Source organism: Protopterus annectens, chromosome 9.part0, assembly GCF_019279795.1.
Source record: "Protopterus annectens isolate FY-2018-M chromosome 9.part0, PAN1.0, whole genome shotgun sequence".
Taxonomy (NCBI): Eukaryota; Metazoa; Chordata; order Ceratodontiformes; family Protopteridae; genus Protopterus; species Protopterus annectens.
In genome coordinates, this window is record NC_056743.1 from 630,467,989 (window position 1) to 630,494,392 (window position 26,404).

At 37.3% G+C, this 26,404-nt stretch overlaps 1 protein-coding gene across 1 annotated transcript in view; it reads right to left on the reverse strand.

Annotated features, from left to right (window-relative positions):
- The window catches only part of NOTCH4 (notch receptor 4), a 563,400-nt gene extending 551,616 nt beyond the window's left edge, over positions 1 to 11,784 (reverse strand). The window contains exon 1 of the mRNA XM_044083199.1: positions 11,475 to 11,784. Within this exon, the coding sequence (XP_043939134.1) occupies positions 11,475 to 11,526 (52 nt within the window). The 5' untranslated portion in view covers positions 11,527 to 11,784. The remainder of the gene's footprint in view (positions 1 to 11,474) is intronic.
- Positions 11,785 to 26,404: the final 14,620 nt, after the last annotated feature.

Sequence of the window (26,404 nt, forward strand, 5' to 3'; positions counted from 1 at the left end):
AGAAGATCTTTTAATGAATTAATGTTTCATTTCTATTTACAATGGATTTCACTTAAAAAAATTCCTAACACCGAATGTGTGACAGAGTCTTTCAATGTGGAACTTTGAGGGAACTTTGAGGAACATGAACCTTTTAAGACCCCAAATGAGGTACGTTCCTCGTAATGAGGTACACTTGAGAGATATGTGCCTCAGAGAAGCATGGGGTACATATGCATCAGGCCTTACTGTAAGCATAATAACTATTGCACTTGTATGTCATATGTCAGTACTGTTATAAATAGTTCTGTTTATGATATCATAGCAGTACAGTTGATTAATGGTACAAATGATTAAAGCTTTCCCATCATACCTGGATGTGACAAAGGTGTATAGATCAGAAAATCATAACTGTGTATTTTCTGAAATTATACAGTACTGTGATATGCAATGGATCTAATTCCCTCTCTGTCTTTTTGTCTCACTCTACCCCTTCTCTCTCATTTTTTTTCTTTCTTTCTCTTGGGGGGGGGTAATTTATATGACTTAAAAGTGTTCTGTTGTCATACATAACTGCTTACAAAACCTGACATGCAGCACAGAGAGGTAGACTGACCACTGCTGATTGGCCCAGCATCCCTTCACAGGTTCCATCATCAACACCCAACAAGCTGTCACTGTTATCTGTACAACCCCTGCCCTATCTGTCCCATCCACATCAGGTAGCTCTGCCCCAGCAGCTGGTGCATTGGTACCCTCCTGGAGTAGTATTAGTGGAGGTGGTGATTTTGTCACCTGCCAAGAACTGACAGGGCTGGTGAAGGGTATTATGGAAAGGGGCCATGGTGCCCAAACTGGCCATGTTGAAAAGGTGCTTCATCACATTGCCAAGATAATGCTATGTAGAGCACTAACATAAGAAACTGAGACAGGAGACAGTGATGACAGTTCTGAGGGTGAGGACTAGATTCTCAGTGTTCTCAAGCTTGATGTGAATGTGCCTCTGATGCCCCCTACCTATCTCCAATGATGGTGGCCCCAAACCTTTTTTGTCCATCACCATCTTTGGCTGTATTGTTTGCCAGGCATGTTTGCACCTGCTTCTTCACCTAAACTTCCTACCTGACCCTCACATTCCTAAACACCTTCCCCAACATTCCTCTCTCTTGGAAAGAACAAAAGTAAAAAATGGGCACCTGTACTTGGACAGACATACAAAGAAGCCATCCTTGTCCACAGAACATTGATCTAGGACTGATCACAGTTGTGTGCACGTGAGCATTCTCATTTAATTGCCATCAATCTGACATGCTGATACGACATCCATTCTTAGGGATCCTTTCTTTATTTACACATTTATTTATTTTTTTTTGTCACAATACCCATGGCTACTTCTTGAGTCAGATGCCAACAATACACAGATATGAGGCATACACTGTATCATAGTATGGCGTTTGCATCTGTTTTTATCTGCTGGCACAATTGCTGTGTCAGGCAGGACTGCCTTATTGCATGGGTATTATGTATGACCCATTCTGCTTCTACAATTATGAAACCACACACACCTACATATGGGATGTATAACTATTAGAATATTGAGGTGCATATTTCCTTTCAAGAGTGATCCTCCTTGTACATGTGTTAGGCCTATTTTTGTGGCATAAAATGTTAATACACATGCTAGTGTCGACATTGATGGCACGGGTCTGATTCATGCAAAAGGAGATTGTGGCTTCTGAGCCATTCCTATTTTCCAACATGTTATATTGCTGAAATGCACATTGTGCAAATATTCCATTATGTATGTACTGTCCTTGTCAGCTGTCATCTCAAGACAGCATGTCAGTGACATTCATATGTCATGCAATTCCCCACTGTTACAATGTGAATTTGTATAACTGTCACATCCTATAATATTATGTCTGCTTTTATTTATCTACACTTCCTCGGGAATAATAACTGCCATTATTTATTCTAACATATGTATTGTGAAATTTTATTATTACAAAGATGTACCTTCACATCAATTATCGTACCAGACTTGGAATATTTACTCTCCCCTCTGACATCTTTCAGTATACATCTCTTAGATTTCTGTGCACATTGCCCTCAGTACACTTTTCCTGCCTGGTAACCTATGTATTGTTGTTGCCCTTGCTGTTTCATATCCCCTCTTACTTATTTTTGAATTCATACATTTCATTTCTGTGCACCGTACACTTTCCCCTGCCTGTGTACAGAATGCATTATTTCCCTTAGGTAGTTCTTTGTGCTGTCCACGTGAGCATGCTTAACTGGTTTGCCTATATACATGCCTGTCTGTTTACTGTGTGTGCTCTTGCTGCTCAACCTGGTTTCCTGGCTGCCAGCGCTGTTGCTGATCATGGAAACATGCTTGTATTCATGTTAGCATGATGAGCAGCATGCATATATGATTAGCGCTGCTGCTCATTCTACTAACATGTAAATATTGTGTAGGCTTTGTGCGAAGCCTACATGACTGGTCATGAATCACAACTTTAATGAAAGTTACAGCAGCCCAAATATTTAACATCTAATTTATCATATTTGTAATATCTATTATACACATATTTTAATATTGTTTTTAATAAGCTTTAGATATATAACATATATTTTGTTATGTGGTTAGTATTTTATATGCAACTGATACGAAGTATGTAAATACATATATTTGTTGAATTTTTTAAAACATCGTTCGCATTACTTTCCAACTGTCGATAAATGTATCAGTTCATTGGATGATAATAGATCACAAGATTTTTTTATGTTAATATCTAAGACCGGAGTTTGTATTTAATGGTGTTCTGAAGACGTTTATGTTGACGAACGAAAGCAATTAACCATTTGTTCAATAAGGAGAGTGTCTTGTTTTGCCTGCTACTGGCGTTGTATTATTTTTTAAAAAGTAAAACGTGCAACAAAGCATGCAGCACGAGATATGAGGTACACAATGTAACCAACAGGTAAATGTAGATATGTACACAATATAGATAAATTATATACATTATATTCAAGAGAGTCAAACTGATAATTAGGTGAGATATGGCTTGCATGTTTATTTTAATGCCATGGTTTATTAGGCCTCTCAAGTTATGTTATTCATTTTGAACTTGGACATAACTTGACAGCAGTGAAGCATTTATTATTTTGCCATCTTTGTATTATTATTGTGAGATTTAGCAATCGTATTTGTTTTATAATTTTGAAGGATTTTCATTTATTGAAACAAGTTGAGTTAGTTGTGTTATAACTTTACAGGACTTTTATTAACTTTCTTTTTTAGAATTTTTGCTTATAGGACATAGTTCACTGTACTATTCAAGAGCTCTCCTTCTGCTATTTTGACCCTAGTGCCTTTCTAGATTTGAACTTGACTCTTTCAACTTTGCTGTAGGAGGAATCATATTTTGAAGAGCTATAGGGGAAGGTACCAGAGATGAACTGTCATGTAGTTTCTATTCCTTTGGGCCTGCATGGTCATAGCCATGGGATGGGATGAAATGCAGTTTTCTACAATTCAGTGAGGGACCAGGAGCTAGATGCGACTGCACACTAGGTATGGGAGACCTGGGTATCCTTAGAACTTATGCAGGTGATTTATTCTAATGGAATCTATGCTAGGGTGGATGAAGGGGACAGTCACCCTGTGAGCAAGGTGTTAGAAGGTGTGATCATCAGATGCTGACCAGGTGGTTGTAGTACAGTATCCGTGTTCAGAATTGAATGCCGATTCTGCATTTGTGATCAGGGCTGAAGCACTTCAGTGCTCTGTGTGTGGTATTTAAGTGTATCAAGCATGTTTTTGCCCTCCAGTTGTAAAGGACATTTTGGAAGTAACCCTTTGAAATGTCAGGACCCAGTAGAGTGAGTCCCAAAACATAGAGGCTGAAGGATTGAAAAAATGGACTTACATATCCTAAGTCTGAGATGACCAATTGTCAGAAAATTCCCTTTTATCCAAGGTATGATGATCTCGGAGGTGGTACATATAAGTTGGGATAAGTTTTAAGGAGAAGAGCAATTTTCTAAATTCACTCTTCTCATGCAGTTTCAATCATTTTTTTTTCGCTTATTGGCATGCTGCATTTCGAGTGCCAACATTTCAATATGGAGACCATTTTGGACCTTTTCTTTTTGGTGTGTAACTCAGAGTTATGGGGGTTCCTGATTAGGGAGTTGCAACAGATGTCAAATTACCTAGCTAGAGCTTTGATAAGCCTGAAATTATACCTCTTGTGGGTTGCTGACCTTATACTCATTGTGGAGACCCGGCCATATGACAATTTATTTTCTTATTTGGCACCTGGTGGTCCTTCTGGGTTCTCCATGGGACAGTCCCAGGATCTAGCATGAGTGAGGTTACAATTTGTTGTTGATATCCTCTGAAACTGATTAAGGCCACATTTGAGGGTACCAACACCTTTAAGTATGCCATAGGCAGAGGAACTAACTGTGAGGTCCTTGTTTGTAACTCCATCCACTAATTTGGAAACATTCCTTTATGTGTGCACAAACCTATGTTTTTGACAAAAGACTAGTTAGTTTTGGGTGACTTAGACATCTGTGTAGGTGATAGGTGTCTACCTCTGTCTTTTACACAGGATTTTATTTGTATTATAAAATGTGACATCTCTCAGATAGGTACCATTGCTACCTTTTATTTTGTTCATTCTCTAGGCTTGATGTTCCATTTTGTTGTGTCTCTCTCTGACTTGCAGGTAGAACCAGGCTCATGGTTTGATTACCATTTTGCTTGTAACTCTGATTTTGCGCATGTTAAATGCAGGAATTTGAATGTTGTGATCTTTGATCTGTTTGTCCCTGTCTTTGGCTGACTCCTTATAGTGTTCATCGGAGGTGGCACTGATGCATTACTCTCAGCCTGTAGGACAGCTGTACATTCTTACTAGGCTTACTTGCCCCATATCATGTACTCCTTGTTCGCCTCAAACCACATGACTCATGGTTTGTTGTGAAGCTCAGTATTTTGAGGCGATAAGGGTGAAGGCTTGAGTGCAAATGAAGACACACAGATGGATTTAGTGGCTTATGTTAGGCTTAGACTTGATGCAAATAATGTGGTTTATGAGCTGGAACGTTTCCCGAAAAAAGCAGTGTTCCTATCAAGGGATATCTCTTTAGCACATACTCGATCAGCCATGCTCTTTCAGGTGGATGACAGACATTTATTTTGTTTTTCTACTGACAGTGCTCTTTCTCCTATGAAATGTGAATTGGCTGATCATTTTTTTACAGCTAGGCTGGCCACACTGCTGATGGTCTCATCCACCCCAATTAGCTCAAAAGGTATTTGTGGTACTTGCATGTAGCTTTTATTTGGTATGCGTTTCAGGAAACATAGCTTTCTAGTACACACACTTCTCATAAGAAATGATCACTTTGTTAAGTGGACAACATTAATGAAAGTGGTATTTTAAAGATTTGCCAAACTATGGAATTTTGTAGCACCATTAGTTTTTTTTTGTGGAAGATTCTAAATTTACAGTACCACAGTCTTGGAACACTAGAACACCTTAAGCTTGCCAGCAGATTTCATGTAAATTTTTTTGACAGGTTAGTAATTCAAGTGCTTCAGAAACAAGGCAGCCAAAGGTAATATATATCAACAGTAGGGTATAGAGACAAAAATAAAGGTGATTTCATTTAATGTCATTGCCAGTTTAATAATACATCAATTATCTCACAGCTGAGATTACAACTCAGTATGGAAATCTGTTTGATCTATCTATCTATCTATCTATCTATCTATCTATCTATCTATCTATCTATCTATCTATCTATCTATTTATCTAGCTATCTACCTATGTATCTATCTATCTATCTATCTATCTATCTATCTATCTATCTATCTATCTATCTATCTATCTACCTACCTATCTATCTATCTATCTATCTATCTATCTATCTATCTATCTATCTATCTGTCTGTCTATCTATCTATGTCTTTATCTATCTGTCTGTCTGTCCATATCAATCTCTCTTTATTATTTTTTTTCTCTTTACAAAAGAGCCATGTTGCTATTATTACTGAAACTACAGACAGAGTAAAGTATTCCCACCTAGAAATACAGATTAGGAATTTTGTAAGTAACTTAGACAGGTTCTAGGGGAATCGGATGGTGATTTTGAGATATTCTTCTACTATTCCTCTCCTAAGAGTGAAATTATTACTTAATGGGAATCATAAATTAAAACAAATGAAGGTAGACCATGATCTGTTTTCTTATACCTCCTGCATTCATTAATTTTTTGATATTTTCATTATACAGTTCAGAGTTCTGGAGGGAGACAGATTTTCTTCTGTCACTCAGGGGGCATAATGCAGAGAAGTCATCCTGCATGGAATTCGAGTCCTGTGAACGATGAACACGTATGCATGTGTGCGTGCACACACACATACACACACACACACACACTTGCGCACATACTCAAATACTGCATTCATATCTCCAACCTACTTAGATGGGTTTAGTAATTCAGCTAATATCTTGCTTTGAATGCAGAAGGAAACTAGAACAGCTGCCAAAAACTTATTTTGTTGAACTGCATGCATTTATTTATTTATTTTTCTTTGTTATCCGGGGTAGTACACTTATCATAACTGACTGTTTTCAGACACAGCTGAGGTAATGCAATCACGGGAAGTACAAAGAGATTTAGAAACAACTACATGGATGGCAGATTTGCTTGGAACGGAAAGGACTCCTTACAAGGAGTCAATTGCTTAAACTACCTTTTGTGATAAAAGTAATAAGCTAATGTTTTGTGCATAGCTTGGGGAAAGAGTGCTGCAAACCTTTTAGGAGCTATCATGTGCTGTTTGCATCACCTAGGACTAGTAGTATAATGGTTTCAGAGGCACAGATCGACTGTGGGTGTCATAAATTCCATCAGCTTAATATAAATGTATGAACAAATAAGAAATATGTTACTGCCCTACTGCCATTATGTTGTATCATTGTATATAATTGTATAGCACTTTACTTAAATGTACCCTGATACAGCATGTACATCACTATTAGTAATACCATTGACATGAAGAGGTAGTATAACACTGCTGTCCTTTTCATTATATCACTTTAGAGCTGGTATGCAAGGCTGCTGTTAGCATTTTGGGGGCCTCCCTAGGCATTTCCAGTCTAAGTATCAACCTGTCACTGACACCCCTTCTAAGTAAGTGCAAAGTTTTACGAGTAGTATGCACAGACTGAGCTGTAGCTACAAAGCGCTTATATTACGACAGGCCTGTGTACCACAATATGTTGACCCATCTCACAAATGGACATTCACAGATACTCACATTTAGTCGCAATAATGATATATTATAACATTTCTATTTACAGGGCTGGACTTGGGTTAAATGGCACCCTAGGCACTGCCTACTGTTTTACTCCCCCCCCTCCACACACACATCCTCCAGTGCTGCCCTCTGTCCTCCCCCATCTTGTGCTCGGCACAGCATGTTTTTCTTCCTTTTCTCACATTTTGCTTTACTCTTCAGTTTTTTTTAAAAAAGTCATAGCTTTATATATGCTCTGAAGTGCATTTTAAAGTTGTTTTTTTTCTTTTACACAATCTTTCCATCCAAGAATGTCATGATTAAGAAAAGAAATTCCCTGTTGCTGTTCAGTTTTAGTTTTCCTTGCATCTTTTCAACTACCTTTCCTGACCAAGACAGCACAGTAATAACCATTTTGAAAATAACTCAGTTAGGCCAAGGCTCTCAGAAGCCATAGGGTTTCAGATGCCCTGGGATGCATTTTAGTGCATTTTCCCAACCTTTTAATCCAGTGGTGACCTAAACAAAAATCACAAGAAAAGTATTTCAATCTTATTTTTTTTTTCAAGAAAGACATAAGTTGTGCCAAAGGCTTTATGTTCAAAACTAACAAGCCAGTTGCTGTAAAGATACACATATCCTGTCTGGGAATACTGCTTCCGCTCTAACTCCCCAAAAAGACAGTCACTGCCTGTACATCCCTCTGGTATTGTATTAGGAAGAAAGCAGAGGTTTAAATGGCCACATTCACGTATTTCAAGTGACTATTGTCATACATATACATAGCATACCTCCTCATTCCTCGCCTCTAACCCAAAGGCAGCCACCTGTATACATGCCTGATGTGTGATTGTGTGGAAAATAAAAAAAAAAATGATTATAGTAATGTGTTCCACTTTGTTACTTCTAGACTGTACACTGCTTCTACATGAGCTATATTAACCTTTTTTGTACACTTTTGAGGTCTGTGAGAAAAGTCAAGGAAGCAATGGCCACACTGTCCCCATCCCAAACACAAGCCAATGACCTCCTTTGTACACTTCTAATGTTTGAATGTGATGAAAATTAAAGAAGTAATGGTCACACAATCCCCAGTCTCCCCACATAATCTACAAAAAACCTTTTGTAGACACCCCTGAGCAGGGCTGGTTTTAGAATAGGTGGGGTTGAGGGCACAGGCCACCACTAAGTCCAAGTCAAAATCCATTTATACAGTGTGGGGTGTGGGTGCCCTCAGTCTCCTAGACGATCTAAGTGTCTGAATGCTCTGTTATTTTGTACGCCTTACTTTTGAAATAGAATTACTTCTTCACTGCATTTTTTACTGCAACCCAGAAGAATAATGTATGTTTCTTGGCATTGTTAGGTGTGTACACAGATACAAATCAGTGACATTGTTTACGCACACACACACACACACACACACACACACACACACACACACACACACACACACAGTGCACACACACACACACACACACACACACACACACACACACACACACACACACACACACACACACACACACACACACACACACACACACAAAGGTCTATTGCATTTCATTGAAGAACCAGATTGTCGAAACCTATGTGTTCAATAGTTTGGTTCCTTGAACCACATTGACTGAGCTCACAGTACCGTGGGGATCAGGGAAATTTGTAGTGCAATCTCTGATTTGGTGTAGATAATTAGCAGGGGGTGTGGGGTGTAGGGAGGCTTGTCATCTGTAAAAATATTGTTTGTGTTGTTTATGAGTGCTTTATGTAGTTTATCGACCGTATCAGTTCTGACAATCTAGTTCTTCAATAAATCGAATTAGAGCCCTTCCTCCCAAGAGACACAAAAGCTTAAGCAACAGCAATACTGGTTTTGTACTTATTTCAGCAAAAAGCAATATATTGCGCAGCACTGGTACTGCCACATCAGATCAGTGACTGTTGTTTAGCAGTCGTCCAACAGCAGCAGGGATAAGTCATTTTTATTTACCTCATTGAGGAGTAATGCATTCCTGTCAGTGTCCCTGACTTCACAGACTGCCCCTAATTTTGACTCAAAATTTTGCTCTGTCCCTCATAAAAAGTTTGAAATGCTGGTAAATTATTCAGGATTACAGATAGACAATAAATCCAGACTTCAGAGTTTCAAACGTCTTATTGTCAAAAAAATGCATGTTGATGCAAAATGTGTTATTCTATTAACTTTTTAAGTGAAATGGGGTAATGTTTAAAATATGCTCCTGATTTTGAGCCTTTATTCTGCTATTATCTTTGGCTTTGCTAAGAATCCTTGAGCAAAGAAGTTGAGAGTTATAGTATCTGGTTTTCTGCCAGGATTTATAAAACTCTGTGAAAGAGAAAACCATTCTTGTAGATCAGAAGCATCAGCTCTTCTTATAATCCAAGGTATGCACTGAGATCAGTCACTCATTTCATTGTCAGCTTTATCATAACAGGGTCATATCACGGCCCTTTTCACGTTAAAGAGCATAATCAAAAATTAATACGTTTCCCCAATCAGCAGCAACTTTTGTGGGGGCCCCCCATAGTCAGGGATGATTGGGAGGGGGCTATTTCCTCCACGGGTATTGCAGGTACCTAAAGATGCCTATGTTGTTAGTTATAGTGGAGAGAATGTACACCAGTAGGATTTAACTAAGCCAGGGGCACTATGTCAGTGGTAAAACATTTAATGGAGTTGGGAAGGCTGTTACTTGCCAAAACACTGTTAATATAACCGGTGATATTTGGATTTTAAAGCAGATAATGAGTTATTATTACCCACCTGCTTTATTAAGCTTGCTTTTGTACTTAATAAACCAGGATTGCTGTACTAGCTTTTATTGGTTTGGCAGTCATTATAAACTACCAAAATAAAGCAGCTTGTGTGGTTACACCCCCCCCCCACCCCCAAAAGCCGGTAATACTGGCATTTTGGAACTAGAAGAATAATAGGAATGCAGTCCATTATGAGTATGTTAGATGTGAATTTTCTAATGCATCAGATCTATATATATGCTATTATACGTTATTACTGATTTTATACAAATTTCTATTATTTGTAATGCCTGCTTGCCTGTCTTCCCAGGTAATGCTTGAAATGGTCCTGGGATCAGTCCACTTACTTTGTTAAGAAATGTTAAATAAATGAATAAACTGCCATACACTGAGCTGTGTCTGAACTTCACAATATAACTTATTAAAATAACCATGACAGTCTTCAGTAATCCAGGGCCATTATAGCCAGTTTGTCCATCTTTAAGCAGTGTGCTAATTCTATTGGGAAATAGTGACTATTACTTACTTAGGGCATAAAAATCTTTTAGCTGTATATTTCTAATTTCCACAAAAGCTAAAGTTGTGCCTTTACCTAAGTGCACAGATTAGGGAGCATTTTAAAAAGAGAATATTTGTGTGTTTTCAGATCAGTAAGTAGGGTGTAACTATAGCTGATATTATTAGTGACAGAGGAAGTAGTGGAGACAGACACAAAACTGGTTAAAAAAATAAATGGCATTATCAGAAACAGACAGTTGTTTACCACCAAACCACTATAAAGCAGAAGTTCAGCGTTATGGAAAAAAATGTAAACATTTAACTATGTAAATAATTTGCTGCTGTTATATCCTGTCATCAGCTCATCTCATTTCAGTTTAGTTACTGTGAACATGTCTGCAATGTAAGTATGACTCACTCCAACAAAATAATCATTTTAAGTTGGTATTACTCTCTTGACTTACTAGCTAAAATATCTCTTCTATTCCTGACACACTCTTGCTATATTACCATATAATTCCCACAGTGACCATATGCAGACTGCCATGCATAAATGGAATGATATAGCACAAGAAATCTATTCTACTTCTCAAAAGGTTTTAAAGTTTAGTTTAATCTTGGAAAGGAAGAATAGTAAAATTAGTAAACATATTCGAATACTGTCTGTGAGTGTGTGTGTGTTTGTGTGTGTGTGTGTGTTTATATATATATATATGCACACACACACGCCTGCACACACACACACACACACACACACATATATATATATATATATATATATATATATATATATATATATATACACCCCCCCCCACACACACACACACACACACATACATATGTGTATATATTTACAAACAGAAAGTACTACAAATCATCACTTTTTTTCATGACTTACCTTGACAGTGTGGAAGAAATACCAGTAATAAAGAAAAGAATAAAGGCACCATTCCTGTTGGGAACCCCCCAGCTCTCTAGGATGTTCATGAATATTTCCTGTATTGGAATAATTGGAAAATATACCAAACGCCTCCTGTTGATGGATAATCCACGAAACTCCTGAATGTGTGGGCTGCTTCTGTGTTCCTGTGTGGGAAGAGACAAGAAAGCTCAGCGAGAGCTGGATTGCAGGATAAGCCCTGTCCAAGGCTGAATGAAAAGTGGGTGAGGTCACTAATATGACTGGCCCAGCTACCCTTAACTACGCTTGAGACAATGTCAGCTCCAGACGGAACTTAAAATACACAATAGCACAAAACAATATCCTACTTTTGTTCTACTTCCATGAAGAATTTAACTCCTTCATGCCTATGTAAAATGAAAACACAAAATACACTTAACAGATCTGTGCATGAATGCTGTATATGGAAGGAATATTCATTTATGAATCACATATTTTTAGAAATAATTTTAATCTTACAAAGTATCCAAGATATAAGTTTAGTTTTCTTGTGCTGCAGACTGAAATTAAATATGTGTTGAAGTTTTTTTAATGTTTACACTTTTATACAACTTTGCTTAAAAGTACATACTGTTGTATGCCGCTGAACTGTTTACTACCAAAATATAAAGCCATTCTATCCTAAAAATTAATATTTTGTTTGCAAATGTGTACAGTCAACAGAAGAAAAATATCTGCAAAAAGCTTTCATCTGAAGTTATATCGTCACTTTTTACAAAATGAGCGTTGAGTAACTACTTTTTTTCTATGTATTTTTCTCCTCATATTTGGCAATCATCAGCTTCTTCCTTTCCACCTATGGATCTGGTCAGGTGTTATCCAACAGTACTCAGGGTTTTCTGTTTAAACTACTCCTTGCTATGCCACAGGAACTTGGGCAGGCAATCTCCCACAATAGCGTCAGCCTTGACAGATGCTCATTTTCAGGTGTGCGTTTATGTCAGCTGCAACACATGACTGCACTGCTTGGCAGGTGCTTGTCCTACACCCTTTATACTTCACCCACCAGGGGGTCAGTATTGCAGTGAATGCTACCTCATTCCACACAGGACTTTTGAGCTGATTTTGTTTGTTTACTCCCCCCACACACTTCATGGATGGCTCATTCTGTGCTTTCCCAGAGTCAGGACTTTAGCCCTCTTCTCAGCTGTGAATTACTAACATGCAACCAATGATTAGATTCCATCAGCTTTAATTCCTAAGATGTTAATAATGCATTTTGTGTTAAAAACTGTTTTTCATATTAACTATAAATGAGCTATGTTTACTTTGCTGAGAAGTAATGCCAGTATGTTTACTAACTCTTACACACATGTTCAGTGGACCAGGATTGTGAGGCAGTTTGCAGATAAAGATAACACTGCAGAAACACCTACAGAGCTCATAAATGCTATGTGTTTCTGAAATACTCGCAGTCTATAAATGATAAAAGTCATTGCAATGACAGCTTGGTTATTCAAAGCAGGAGCTAGAAAAACATATTTATTTACTTAGTCATTCATTCATTGTCATTAATTCAGTCATTCATTCATTTATCCATCCTTTGTTGGTTGGGTTGGTCCCACTCACACCTCTCAACCTACAGACATTGAAACCAGGTGCAAAGGCTCTTGAAATGTAGATACATCCAGCCAAAAGTCTGGACATCTAATTAGTATAAATTTGAATTCCAGATAGCATATAAGTCTTCCCACTTCCTGTAAAAATGTGGGACAATACTCAGGAACATGTTTAAAAACAGAGAATGAAAAAAATGAGGGAAAATATAAGTACATTATTAAAGGGACAGTATAAAATCTGTAGACTTTAATGAAGTATATTGCAAAGTTCTACCATACAAGGTCATTTTTTTCTGAAAAAGGGAGATACAAAATGTGTGTCATCTGGTTTTAAATTATTGGCATCACTATTATGTTGGTCATATAGTGTGATTTTCTCTGTGGTAGACAACTTCAAAAATCATGTATGATGGTGGATTCAGAAAATTGTGTGAAGGAGTAAATCAAATCTGAAAATAGGGACATACCTCGAAAAATAGGTACATCATGTGTGGAGCTAAATCAGTCCTGAATATAGGGCTGTTCCTTGGAACAGTTGAGAGGTCTGTCCTAGTGACTATACAGACAATATTAAAATGGTTATGGAACTGAGTCTCTTTTTGTTATGACAAGTACTGCAAAGATTATGCAGAAGTTGTTAACATCTGACTGAAATGCTAGAAATTTGGCTATAATTCCTATATGATGGCAGCATTTGCACAGGAGAAATGTTATAACATTTGGCTTACCAACCTCCAGCGCCCATATAATCCTGGATATGCTATTTGTCTACATTTAGATGTCTATAGTTCTTTACTATGTATGGATTTTAGAACTATTTAGAACCACACTGGCTTACTGTAGCTTAGATGTCAAGATGGCCATATCTGACTATTAAGCGGGATTTGTTCTTCCCAATACCTAGGGTGCTGTGTAGGGTTGTGCTTGTTAAAAACAAGTTGAGTTGAATTGACATGCACCACAAGAAAATACTTCACTAGTAATTTCATAAAGATATCAGTTGTTGTTGTTTTTCTTTCAGCTTTTCCTGGTTAGGGGTCGCCACAGCCGAACTCCGGTCCACTAATGATTGGCAGTCAATTTTTTTATGGTGCCAAGGTGCCAGCCCGACACCCAGCCTTCAACGAAGGCACGCCCATTCACACATCTTTTAAATGCCATTCGACCATGAGGAGGACATGCAGACTCCACACAGAGGGCGCTCCAGCCAAGAATCGAACTGGAGAACCTCTTGCTGTGAGGCGACAATGCTACTGCTGCACCACTGCGTATTTATTGTAAAAAATTATTTTCATGGTATCCCACATCAGTTATTGTCACAAACAAGTACTATAGCCATATAATCATGATTATGCCTCTAGTAGCAGAAACACAAACACAATCTGCCAGTGAAACACTGAAATCTATTATCTGTTGAAATTATGCACTTGCCTGCATTTCAGTAGTGGTACTAATAAGCATGGAAACCAGGATAATGAAGAGACAACAACTCAATTTATCATTTATTTTCCTTCAGTAACAATCATACTGCAATGTTACCAAGCAAGGTAAGAATTTTGCTTGTCATGATATTTTCAAACTAAAAAGCATGCTCTGAAGAAAAACTGGCAGCATATTTGGCTAAAGTATTAGATACACCATCCTTCTGTATGTCCGCTAAATGTTCCAGAATGTACAACCTAAAGGTTTTACTGATCTCCCACGTAAAGACTTCCACAGTGGAAAATTGAATGACGCAAGTTGAAAATTGTTTGAATGAAGGCATCATGTAAACATTGTTCTTGAAACAGAATATTTAAAACTGCTATTATGCATCATATATCTCAATACACTGCAATTTGTGCATGGAAAAATATTTCTTTTAATGTCTGAAGCCTGATGAGTAGAGAAACAATATATTTTCTGTATTTTTACTTTCCTTAAATCTTCTTCTTCTTTTGGCTTTTCCTGGTTAGGGGTCGCCACAGCGGATCACCTGTCTGTTCATGATTGGCAGTGGAGTTTTACGGTGTGGAGTTGCCAGCCCAGTGCCAAACACATGCACGCAGTCACGCCTAGGGGCAATTTAGAGTGTCCAATCCACCTACAGCATGTCTTTGGGAGGAAACCGGAGCACCCAGAGGAAACCCACGTGACCACAGGGAGGACATGCAGACTCCACACAGAAGGCACCCCAAGCTGAGGATTGAACCAGAGAACCTCTTGCTGCGTGACGGCAATGCTAACCGCTGCACCACAACAGTTGAAATGGCTGCAATACTGAGAAGACTTTTAATAAATAAAATGGTTAAACACCTTTGTCTACAGTGAGCAACATACACATCATCAGAACAAAATAATTATATACCCTTGTACACCACAAGTCATCACATAATCAGCTGACATGCACATATTAAAAAATTAACTTAAAAATACTAATGCTTCATAAACCTCCTTATTACTTTAAAACTATTACCCTATGCTTTTTAAAGAACATGTAATATTAATCATAGCATTTAATCCTGGTTATACATCTGCCTGTAAATATGTTTGCTATCTTGTCTCTCTTTTTTCTCTCCTGTTTGAGAAATCTCTTTTGCTCAAGTCCCCCTGTTCATGGTTAGCTACAATGAATTACATTTTTTAAACTGTTGCAGCTCAAAGAATGTTTGTATAAGACATTTTTTTTAATTTTTTGTTTTAATGGCATAGACATGTCTTAAAACTCATTTGATAATGACATTGTTGTCATCCTAACAAAAAACATCACAGAGTAAACACACTGCTATGTAAACAACCCCCTTAGGCTTACACATATAGTGTTTTGACCCCTGTTGCTTCCTTAAAGTTGTATAAAGTTAAATGAGTCCCCCTCATAAACAAATCTACACATATTGCATTCACCCTATTTGTAAGTTCATTTTTATTTATTTGTTATTGGACTATTAATCTCGTTATTAATGCTTTCTAATAAAAATTCCAAGGGAGTAGTCTGTTTGAAACCAAAACTATGATTTTCTATAATAACTTTAATTAAATTCTAATTACCTAACAAAATATTCCAGTTATTGAAAACGGCATCTTCTATAGCAGTAGACTATATATAGTATTCTATAGTAGTATAGCAGTAGTAATTGTCATATCTAGAACAAATGTTGTAGAATATTGTAGAATTCTTAGAACTTTTATTAATGGATCTATCTTTTTAGGGATACCTTTCTCTAAAATTGGTTGGTGTTTAATGCTTCTTTTATTAAATACATCATCAGCTGCCTTTTTAATAAATTTTCTTTATAGCCCCTATTTGCAAACATTTTCATAATAAGATTTATTTTTTACATACAGTTTTGTCAGTAGTAATTAACTAGAGGCCCTAATCATTTGGCCTCTTAGTATATTCTTTTTCAGGTAGAGGGAGTGGCCACTTCTGAAATGCAAATAATTATTGACAAAGGTTGGTTTTCTATTTACCCAGCTATTAAAATTATTTCATCATTATCTAATGTAATGCTAAGATCCAAAAAAAAAATCACCAAATCCTAATGTAAAACTTAAAAAGGAAGTACTAATGTTTATTTTTTTATATAAAAATGAATTTAGCCTTGTGGAACTTTCCAAATAAAAAGAGTTCATCCACAAACCTTCTATAAAATACTACCTCCTTGAATAAGCTAATATTTGTCAAAATATTAATTTCCTACTAACCTATAACTGTGTTAGCATAAGTAGGTGCTGCAGTAGCCCCTTTAGCAACTCCCATATTCTGTTTAGAATATTTAGTATTAAAATAAAAAATATATTATCAAATAAAACTTCAACAACGGCTCTTACAATATTAATTTTCACATTGCTCATCTCAGTGTATTTATTTAAAAATGCTCATAAAAAGTTCCTTAAATATCATATTTGATCTCTTACAATGTTCTAATTTTAGCATCATTGGTAAAAAATGAGCAATATTTCTGTAGTGTACTTTTATTTTATAAGCAGATACCAAATATATAGTAATATAACCAACACTGCTGCAAACAATTGTATTTCTACAAAGACATGGGCCTAGCTTTTTTATACTTTGCTCTTCCATGTCACAGCTTTGTTCTTTAAACCATTCACAATGCAAAAAATGAATTGCCTTCAAGATATCTGATATTTTGTTGACATCAGATAAGCATTACTGTAGCAGTGACATCAGCAGAAGTGAGGAAAGAGGTGAGTAGAGAGGCAAGAAGAATGTCCAGCATAAATTGCGGTTTATGGTAATTGATTAATAATAGGTAGAGCAGACTAGTTTGCAGCACAACTTGATGTGTACCAGATCCTGAAGAGTTTACAATTTTAAATGAAGGACTTCATTTTAGTCCTTTTTTATTTATTCATACTTACTTGAACATTTTAATTTAAAAATACTGTATATGCTGGCTGCAAAGTGTAGATGGATTGAACCTGACTATTACTCAGCCAGTTTGGTTTCAGGTAGTTGACAAGTAACTGCAGGATGCAGATGGGGAAAGAGAGGAGGGATGTAACAGAGCCTTCTTATACCTCACAGCAGGAGGATGAAAGGTACACATTCTTATATCTCCCAGTGGGAGGATGAAGGGTATGCCTTCTTATATCTCCCAGCGGGAGGATAAAGGGTATACCTTCTTATATCTCCCAGCGGGAGGATGAAGAGTACATGTTCTTATATATCCCAGCAGAAGGATGAAGGGTATACCTTCTTATATCTCCCAGTAGGAGGATGAAGGGTATACATTCTTATATGTCACAGCAGGAGGATGAAGGGTATAATTTCTTGTATCTCCCAGCGGGAGGATGAAGTGTATACATTCTTATATCTCCCAGCAGGAGGATGAAGGGTATACATTCATATATCTCTCAGTGGGAGGATGAAGGGTATACCTTCTTATATCTCTCAGATGGAGGGTGTAGGGTATACCTTCTTATATCTTCCGGTAGGAAAATGAAGGGTATACCTTCTTATATCTCCCAGCAGGAGGCTATGCCTTCTTATATCTCTTAGCGAGAGGATGAAAGCCTTCTTATATCTCTTAGCGAGAGGATGTAGGGTATACCTTCTTATATCTTCCAGTAGGAGAATGAAGGGTATACCTTCTTATATCTCCTAGCAGGAGGCTATGCCTTCTTATATCTCTTAACGAGAGGATGAAGGCCTTCTTATATCTCTTAGCAAGAGGATGAAGGGTATACATTCATATATCTCTCAGTGGGAGGATGAAGGGTATACCTTCTTATATTTCCCAGATGGAGGATGTAAGGTATACCTTCTTATATCTCCCAGCAGGAGAATGAAGGGTATACCTTCTTATATCTCCCAGCAGGAGGGTGAAGGGTATACCTTTTTATATCTCCCAGTGGGAGGATGAAGGGTATACCTTCAGATATCACCCAGTGAGAGGATGAAGAATATACCTTCTTATATTTCCCAGCAGGAGGATGAAGGGTATACCTTCTTATATCTCCCAGGAAGCGGATGAAGGATATACCTTCTTATATCTCCCAGTGGGAGGATGAAGGGTATACCTTCTTATATCACCCGGTGGGAGGATAAAAGGTATATAAGAGGCATATTTCCAACTAATGAATTTTGGGTAGAGACCAGGGACCTACTAGGAGACATCCTCTTGAAGATGGGAGAGCAAAGGATACCTGAATGGTGACATAATTTTCATTTGGGGTTGACAGTCCAATGGTGCACCTATTGCATGTTCTTCCCCAGCAGTTACGAGGTATGCAAGATGAAACATTACAAGTCTATCATTGGCTACTTGAGTGATGGCTCTGTCAGAATTGCTTTCAAAAATGAACAGTCAAAGGGTTCATCCAGGCAGTTAGCAGGTGTAGGTCCCTCAAGAAAAAAAAAAGCTAATGCACAAATGGTAAACTGACCAGATTTTGTGCTGGTGATGGAAGGTTCAGATGCTTTTGTGCTGCTAGAAATCTCTGCATCACAAATAGTCATACGCTACATGGAGTAGCCCACAAATCTCTCTGCTCATGGCAAATCAATGGACCACATGGAACTAATTATTCTGTGTGACCTTTTTAAATAAAATTGATAGGCTGCTCACCTCTAAGCATAACCTCTGACAGATTTTAATTTCTACTGTGACAACCCTCAATGACATAAGATATGACTCTCCTGAGAAAACAAGATGAGGCTAACACTCCTCAAAGTGAAACTAGTAAACTTCAAACATGCACCCTGTTGTAAATCTGTGCTAGAGCATCCCAAAAAGATGGCATCATGGTACTGTATTGGGACAGTTATGATAATGATGCAGATACTCTTCTACACCATCTTGCTATCTAGCCTGTTAATATCTTTTAAAGATATTTACATCACTATTCTGACAAACTACCAAATTGTTATACTAATCTTGCACAAATTTTCTTTTTTATAATTGTACTGTACAAACTGAGCAAGTGTATGCTGTAACATACAATACTGTACAATGAAAATATTTTCACTTTAATCTGTGTTTTCATATTGTGAATTTTTTCACCCCATTTAGATAGTGTATTAGTTTTTTTTTTAATTTGTAGCACTTTTGTTTTCAAGACACAAGAATCTGAAAATGCACCTTACTTTACTGGCAGAATGTGTTACATAGATGGCTGTCCTTCCTCATGTAAGTGCAGATGATATTTAGAAGCATAACACTGAAGTGGTTCTCACTTCTTCACCACCACTAAATAATACGAAACACAAGTCACAGTTATTTACTTTTTAGGAAAACCATGGGACTGATATCGGGTAACACAGTGGTGCAACAGATAATGCTGTCACCTTACAGTAAGAGGTTTCCCGGTTTCATTCTAGGTTGGAGCACCTTCTTTGCAGAGTTTGCATGTCCTCCCTGTTTTCATGTGGGTTTTCTCCAAAGACATGCAGTAGGTGGATTGGACACTCTAAATTGGCCTTAGCTATGAGTGTGTGGTGTGGAAGAGCTAGTGTGGCATGCCTTGCCACCTGGCAGTGTAAACCATGGCTCTAGATAATTGTCACTGGTGAAGTAACACCCAACCCCATGTGCAAAAATGGGAAAAAGATTATGGACGGATTATTTAATACATTTTCCAATAACTATAACGTGTTTACAATTAAAAATTTCTGTTTAGATTTTAATGTTTTTTTGAAGGATAGCAAAACCTAACACTCTATCCATCTTATGTAAACAAGGAGAAAGGCAGAACCTCACCCTGGTGGTGTGCAGAATCCTCTCTGAAGCCAGCTCATATGATCTTCTTTACTACTCAACCCTAGGGTGAGTCTCTCCAGGGAGATCAGCCTGTTTTGTTCCTCCTCTTATCATCTTCTTCATACTCCATTTATGATTCCTTCTTATGTCTTGGTACCAGTTGTTGTAGAAGGAGTCCAATCGGCAAAAAGAGCACAGAAATTCTGTTAGCATACCTTTAACAGGTGAGGCACCACAGGGTAAATCACATAACTCATTTCAGTCAAAGGTATTAATAGATTTTACAGATGGATACACTTGCTTATACTCAAGCATAGATATCCTATGTTTATAATTATCATACGCTTATAATTGGCTGGCAGTTAGCTTAGAGAATTAAGGCTCTGTAACAAACTGTTTCCTGTGGTCCAGTGGTGCAAGGTTTGATTCTCTCTACATCCAATGCCTAACGGTGTGGCTCTGAGCAAGACAATTAACCAGACACTGGTCCAGGCCTGAGTCTGAAAAAGGTCCATGGAGATCAATGCTCTACATCAGAAAACAAATAAATAAATCATTTTGACAAACATAGGACTACTTCTCTACTTTGCATAATGCCAATACAGACATACCTTTCATACAGATGTTTGGAAGGACTGGTTGGATTTCAGTCAGTAGTGCCACTTCTCTGCATATTTGCTATAGATATGTGTGTGTGTGTGTGTGTGTGTGTGTGTGTAAGATGTTACATGAGCCATAATGTCGTCTCTGAGTATCTAATATCATGAATTGTAAATAACTATATACCAGAAATGCACCAGATATTATATCTTACTTAACTTGTTCAAAATATTTATTCTGCCTTCTAGTATCAATACACACACACACACACACACACACACACACATATATATATATATATATATATATATATATATATATATATATATCTACAGTGGCTATAGAAAGTGTACACACCCCTGTTAAAATGCCAGGTTTTTGTGATATAAAAAAAAAATGAGACCACAATAAATCATTTAAAAACTTTTCCCACCTTTAATGTGACCTTTAACCATTACAATTCAGTTGAAAAACAAACAAATCTGTTAGAGGAAAAAATATAAAAATAAAAAATGTACAATAAGCTGGTTGCATAAGTGTGCACACCCTTAAACTAATACTTTGTTGAACCTCTTTTGATTTAATTACAACATTCAGTCTTCTTGGGTAGGAGTCTATCAGCATAGCACATCTTGACTTGGCAATATTTGCCCACTCTTCCTTGCAAAAGCACTCCAAATCTGACAGATTGCAAGGTCATCTCTTGTGCACAGCCCTCTTCAGGTCACCCCACAGATTTTCTATTGGATTTAGGCCTGGTCTCTGGCTGGGCCATTCCAAAACTTTAATGTTCTTCTGGTGAAACCATTCTTTTGTTGATTTGCATGTATGCTTGGGGTCATTGTCATGTTGAAAAGTGAAATTCCTCTTCATCTTCAGCTTTCTAGCAGATGCTTGAAGGTTTTGGACCAAAAGTGACTGGTATTTGGAACTGTTCATAATTCCCTCCACCTTGATTAAAAATCCCCAGTTCCAGATGAAGAAAAGCAACCCCAAAGCATGATTCTACCACCACCATGCTTCACTGTAGGGATGGTGTTCTTTTGGTGATGCGAAGTGTTGTTTTTGCGACAAACAAACCTTTTGGAATTGTGGACAAAAAGTTCAACCTTGGCCTTATCAAACCATAACACATTTTCCCACATGCTTTTGGGAGACTTGATGTATTGTTTTGCAAATTATGCCTGGGCCTGGATGTTTTTCTGTGTAAGAAAAGGATTCCATCTTGCAACCTTACCCCATAGTCCAGACATATGGAGAATACGGGAGATTGTTGTCACATGTAGTACACAACCAGTATTTGCCAAAGTTCCTGCAGCTTCAGTGTTGCTGTAGGTCTCTTTGCAGCCTCCCTGACCAGTTTTCATCTTGTCTTTTCATCAATTTTTGAGGGCTGTCCAGTTCTTTGCAACGTCACTGTTGTCCCATATTTTCTCCACTTCTTGATGACTGTCTTCACTGTGTTCCATGGTATATACAATGCTGTGGAATTTTTTTGTACCCTTCTCCTGACTGATATTTTTCAACAATGAAATCCCCTTGATGCTTTGTAAGCTCACTGCAAACCATAGCTTTTGCTGTAGCAGGTAACTGAGTAAATGCTAGGAAAATTGTACTAGGACAGCTGAACTTTATTTGGGGTTAATCAGAGTCTCTTTAACTGATGGTAGGTGTGTACCCAAGAAGACTGAATGCTGTAATTAAATCAAAAGGTGCTTCAACAAAGTATTAGTTTAAGGGTGTGCACACTTATACAACCAGCTTATTGTACATTTTTTATTTTTTATATTTTTTCCCCTAACATATTTGTTTGTTTTTCAATTGAATTATACAGGTTATAGGTCACATTAAAGGTCGGAAAAGTTTTGAGATGATTTATTGTGGTCTCATTTTGTTATATCACAAAAAACAGGCATTTTAACAGGGGTATGTACACTTTTTATATCCACTGTATGTGTGTGTATATATATATATATATATATATATATATATATATATATATATATATATATATAATATAGATGTATATATGTAGGTACTACAGCAAGTTTCATACATAGGTAAACTGCACAAGCAGAAGACACATTTTGCCAAAAAGATGAGCTAAGTTTGTATTTGCTGTTTACAGATACATTTGATGCAGCATTTGAACTTTCAGATATTAAGATTATGCTTGCCAGGAAGTCAAATATAATATTGGCCATAGTTTTTCTGATGTTTACACATTGTATTATTTTGTTGTAAACGTGACAATGTAAGGTATTGCCAGCTATGCCAGTGGATGTGTAACATATGCCAGCACAGCTAGCTGGAATTTTGTTAAGAATTATATGTCATTTGTATATCAAACTGATTTATACAGACGCTGTGTTGAAAAATGTATTTGTAAAGCTGCTTTTGTTAAAAATGTACCAGCAGTGTGCCCTGCTGGACAGAAAAAGAAATATACATGTATTATTATACCTGTTTTAATATTTATGTTTTAACAGAGGATACTAGAAGAGAAAAGGTTAATTTCAAACTTTGAAATTAGTAAGAAATTAAATTACTGGGCCTAGTCACTAAAGATGTCATCCCACAGTTTTGAATGAAGCTGGAGAAGAAATGCCTGTGACAAGTATGGTTTATTAGCTCCTGTAGGAAGACTGGAAGTGTTTTATAGTTTTATTACGTTCAGGAGCTGCAGCAGATCTTACTAAGCCTTTCTTTGTGTGTATTATTGACACCTATGTGCTAAATCCTGGCAGCTTCTAGCCGGGGGGGGGGTGGTTGCATGGGAACCAGAAGTCAGATGACCAGATGTATGTGATGTCATTCTGGAATCCATCAATAAAATAATGTTTAGTACTAGATGAGACTGAAGTCTCATGGCACTCTGTTTTGGAAACCTGACATGGAAGGATCACTTGCCTACTTCTTTTTTCCTTGCCCTAGTAAGTGACCAGGGAATAGTAACTCTTTAGATTAGTCAGGAAAATATAGTGAACTTAGTTAAGTACTGTTTTCTGTATCTGTGTGAATCTATTCATCTGTGTTATTTTAATATTTCCTGTGGTTGAAACGGTGGTGTTTATTGTAAATAGATATTTAGTATTTTCATGTTCTTTTATTATTTATTATTAAATATATTTAAACATTTCATTGTGGCTGGTCCTTTAAAAAATATTTTAACCTTTGAGATTACTCATATCTGTTTGCTGACTTTGTGGCCACTCCTGAAAGCTTTACTGCATTGGTCAAACTACCATTTGTATTAATATTAATTTCATTCGTATAATTGGGTACCCTTGTAAGAGCCATAGAGTAGCTGGCTTGTGAGTGTCTGTTGGCAGTAACTACCTTATAGTCTGGGCAGAAGGGGACATAGCCAGTAAATCTGTGCCAGCCTTTCCCAAGTGTGTGTGTGTGTGTGTGTGTGTGTGTGCAAAACAAATCTCAAAGAGTTTGTATGTCTGCTACTTGGAACAGGGACACATACATTGGTTTCACAAAGAGAGTGGTGGAGGACTTGGCTTGGACACTTGGCTGCGGACTTAACTCTACAGCTGTGCCAGTGGGCAGCCTTACTGGGGACCCAGGGAGAGACAGAGAGAGAAACCCAGACCCTGGCTGAGTGTGTTTCCTGTGTGCTCTTAAAGGAAACTGTGCTTGATGCAGAGTTGCATCTGGAAATACTGGGTGTATCCAGTTTTGTTTGAAGTGAACATCCCTCTACAGTGTCAGTGGTGAGGATTCAGTCTCCTTGATTACTGGCCCAGAGAGGGGACATCACAGCAAATATGATGCAAATACAGAAATATTTTTACAGACTCATTTTAAATCAGTCTATTACAACTGCTGACAACAAAATATGTGTTTTATTTTATCCCAGCACACTTTAATATATATTAATGTATTTGCCTTTTGAACATGATCTCTCCAATGGAGCCTTTGAAGTTTGTAATTTAAACACCGCATGGTGCATCTTGAGCATTAAGACAATTATCAAAACAGCTTCACAGTTCAAATATACATATTTATGCTTTAGAATTATAAGTACAAATTCATTGCTATGCTGTTAGCATTTACCAGGCTGCAAGCCTTAAAGTGGATAACAATATAGACAATATTAATTTCTGTAAAAAATTCATAGAACCTCAGCTACATGCATGCTTCCAAAGCATTTTGTTCATTCAACTTTGCACTACTTTATTCTCTTGTACATGAATACTGTATACACTACATTTTACATTTCTTGTTTTTCTTTTCTCTTTCCTTGACCTCCAGCATAAAGGTCATATGTTTCCTGGTGGGTCCATAACAGAAGACGTGCTTATCGAAGACCCAGAACTGATTTAACCTGTTGATATATTATCTAGCCCTATCTATTATAGTCTTGAAGGGGGGGTTTCCTTTCCCTCCTTGCCCATCTTGATTGTCTGAGCAAAGATGCCCATTTCTAGCATTTCTAAGAAAACACCATGTACCTTCTTCAGACCCTATTCATTACACAATACTTCTAAATCTGCTTTTCTGTAGGAACTTTGCATAAACAAATAAACGTGCAAGAATCAGGAGTTTGCAACATAAAATAATAGTCATAGTCTATGAATTTGGTAGTTATCTGTCAAAGGAAGAAGTATCAACGCTGTTCTGTAACTGAATATATAATAGAGGCAGGTGCTCATGATTGCACCAAACTAGATTGCCCCGGCTCAGGAGGAAAAAAAAATATTTTAATTTTATTTATCCTTTATTGCCTTGGTTAGTCCTACTAGGCTAGTGGCCTCTTTTCAACAGAAGCCCAAAGTGGTATTTGACCACACATATTTATTCTGTTCCACTTTCTACACGTCTGAGATCTATGGTTCCCAGTGGGTCTGTTCAGCTGATACCCCATTTCTGAGGATTACTACTGTAATAAAGGGGAACTACATTTATGCAATGAAAGGCAATGGGGAAAACTAAGTGAGTTAAAGCCAAATCAAATGCAGAGGTCAGTGACAGAAAAAAAAAGGAAATGCAAATTTTTTTTCTGAGGCAGCATTTCATGTAGCATAGCTTGTGGTGTTGCTATGCTCCAGTAGCAACCTCTGTCCTCCAGACTTTATACACTATGTCTGAGATAATTGATTCTCAGAGCCCCTTACTCTGAGGATCACCATTCTTGGAGTTAGTATATGTACATTTCAAGGGGTTGGAGTGTGCAGACCCCATGTTTGGGGGTACAGGGGGCTTGCCCCATACAAAAACAATTTAAATGGAGTATGGTATTTATTTTCACTTCACAGTTCCCCTTTACATTGTGTATTTATGTTTTTGTAATTTCACAACTTGCAGGTTTGAAAATTATAGCACGGGGCCTATCATGTCCTACAGAACCATAAGCAGGGACCAAATAGTACTAATAATGGACAGAGAGAAAAGAAGGCATGCTACATGCAGAGGTGGAAATATTAGCATTGAAAAGAGAACATGGTGCTTTTAGGAAGTGGTGATCATTGCAGTCAAAGAGAAACACACGTCA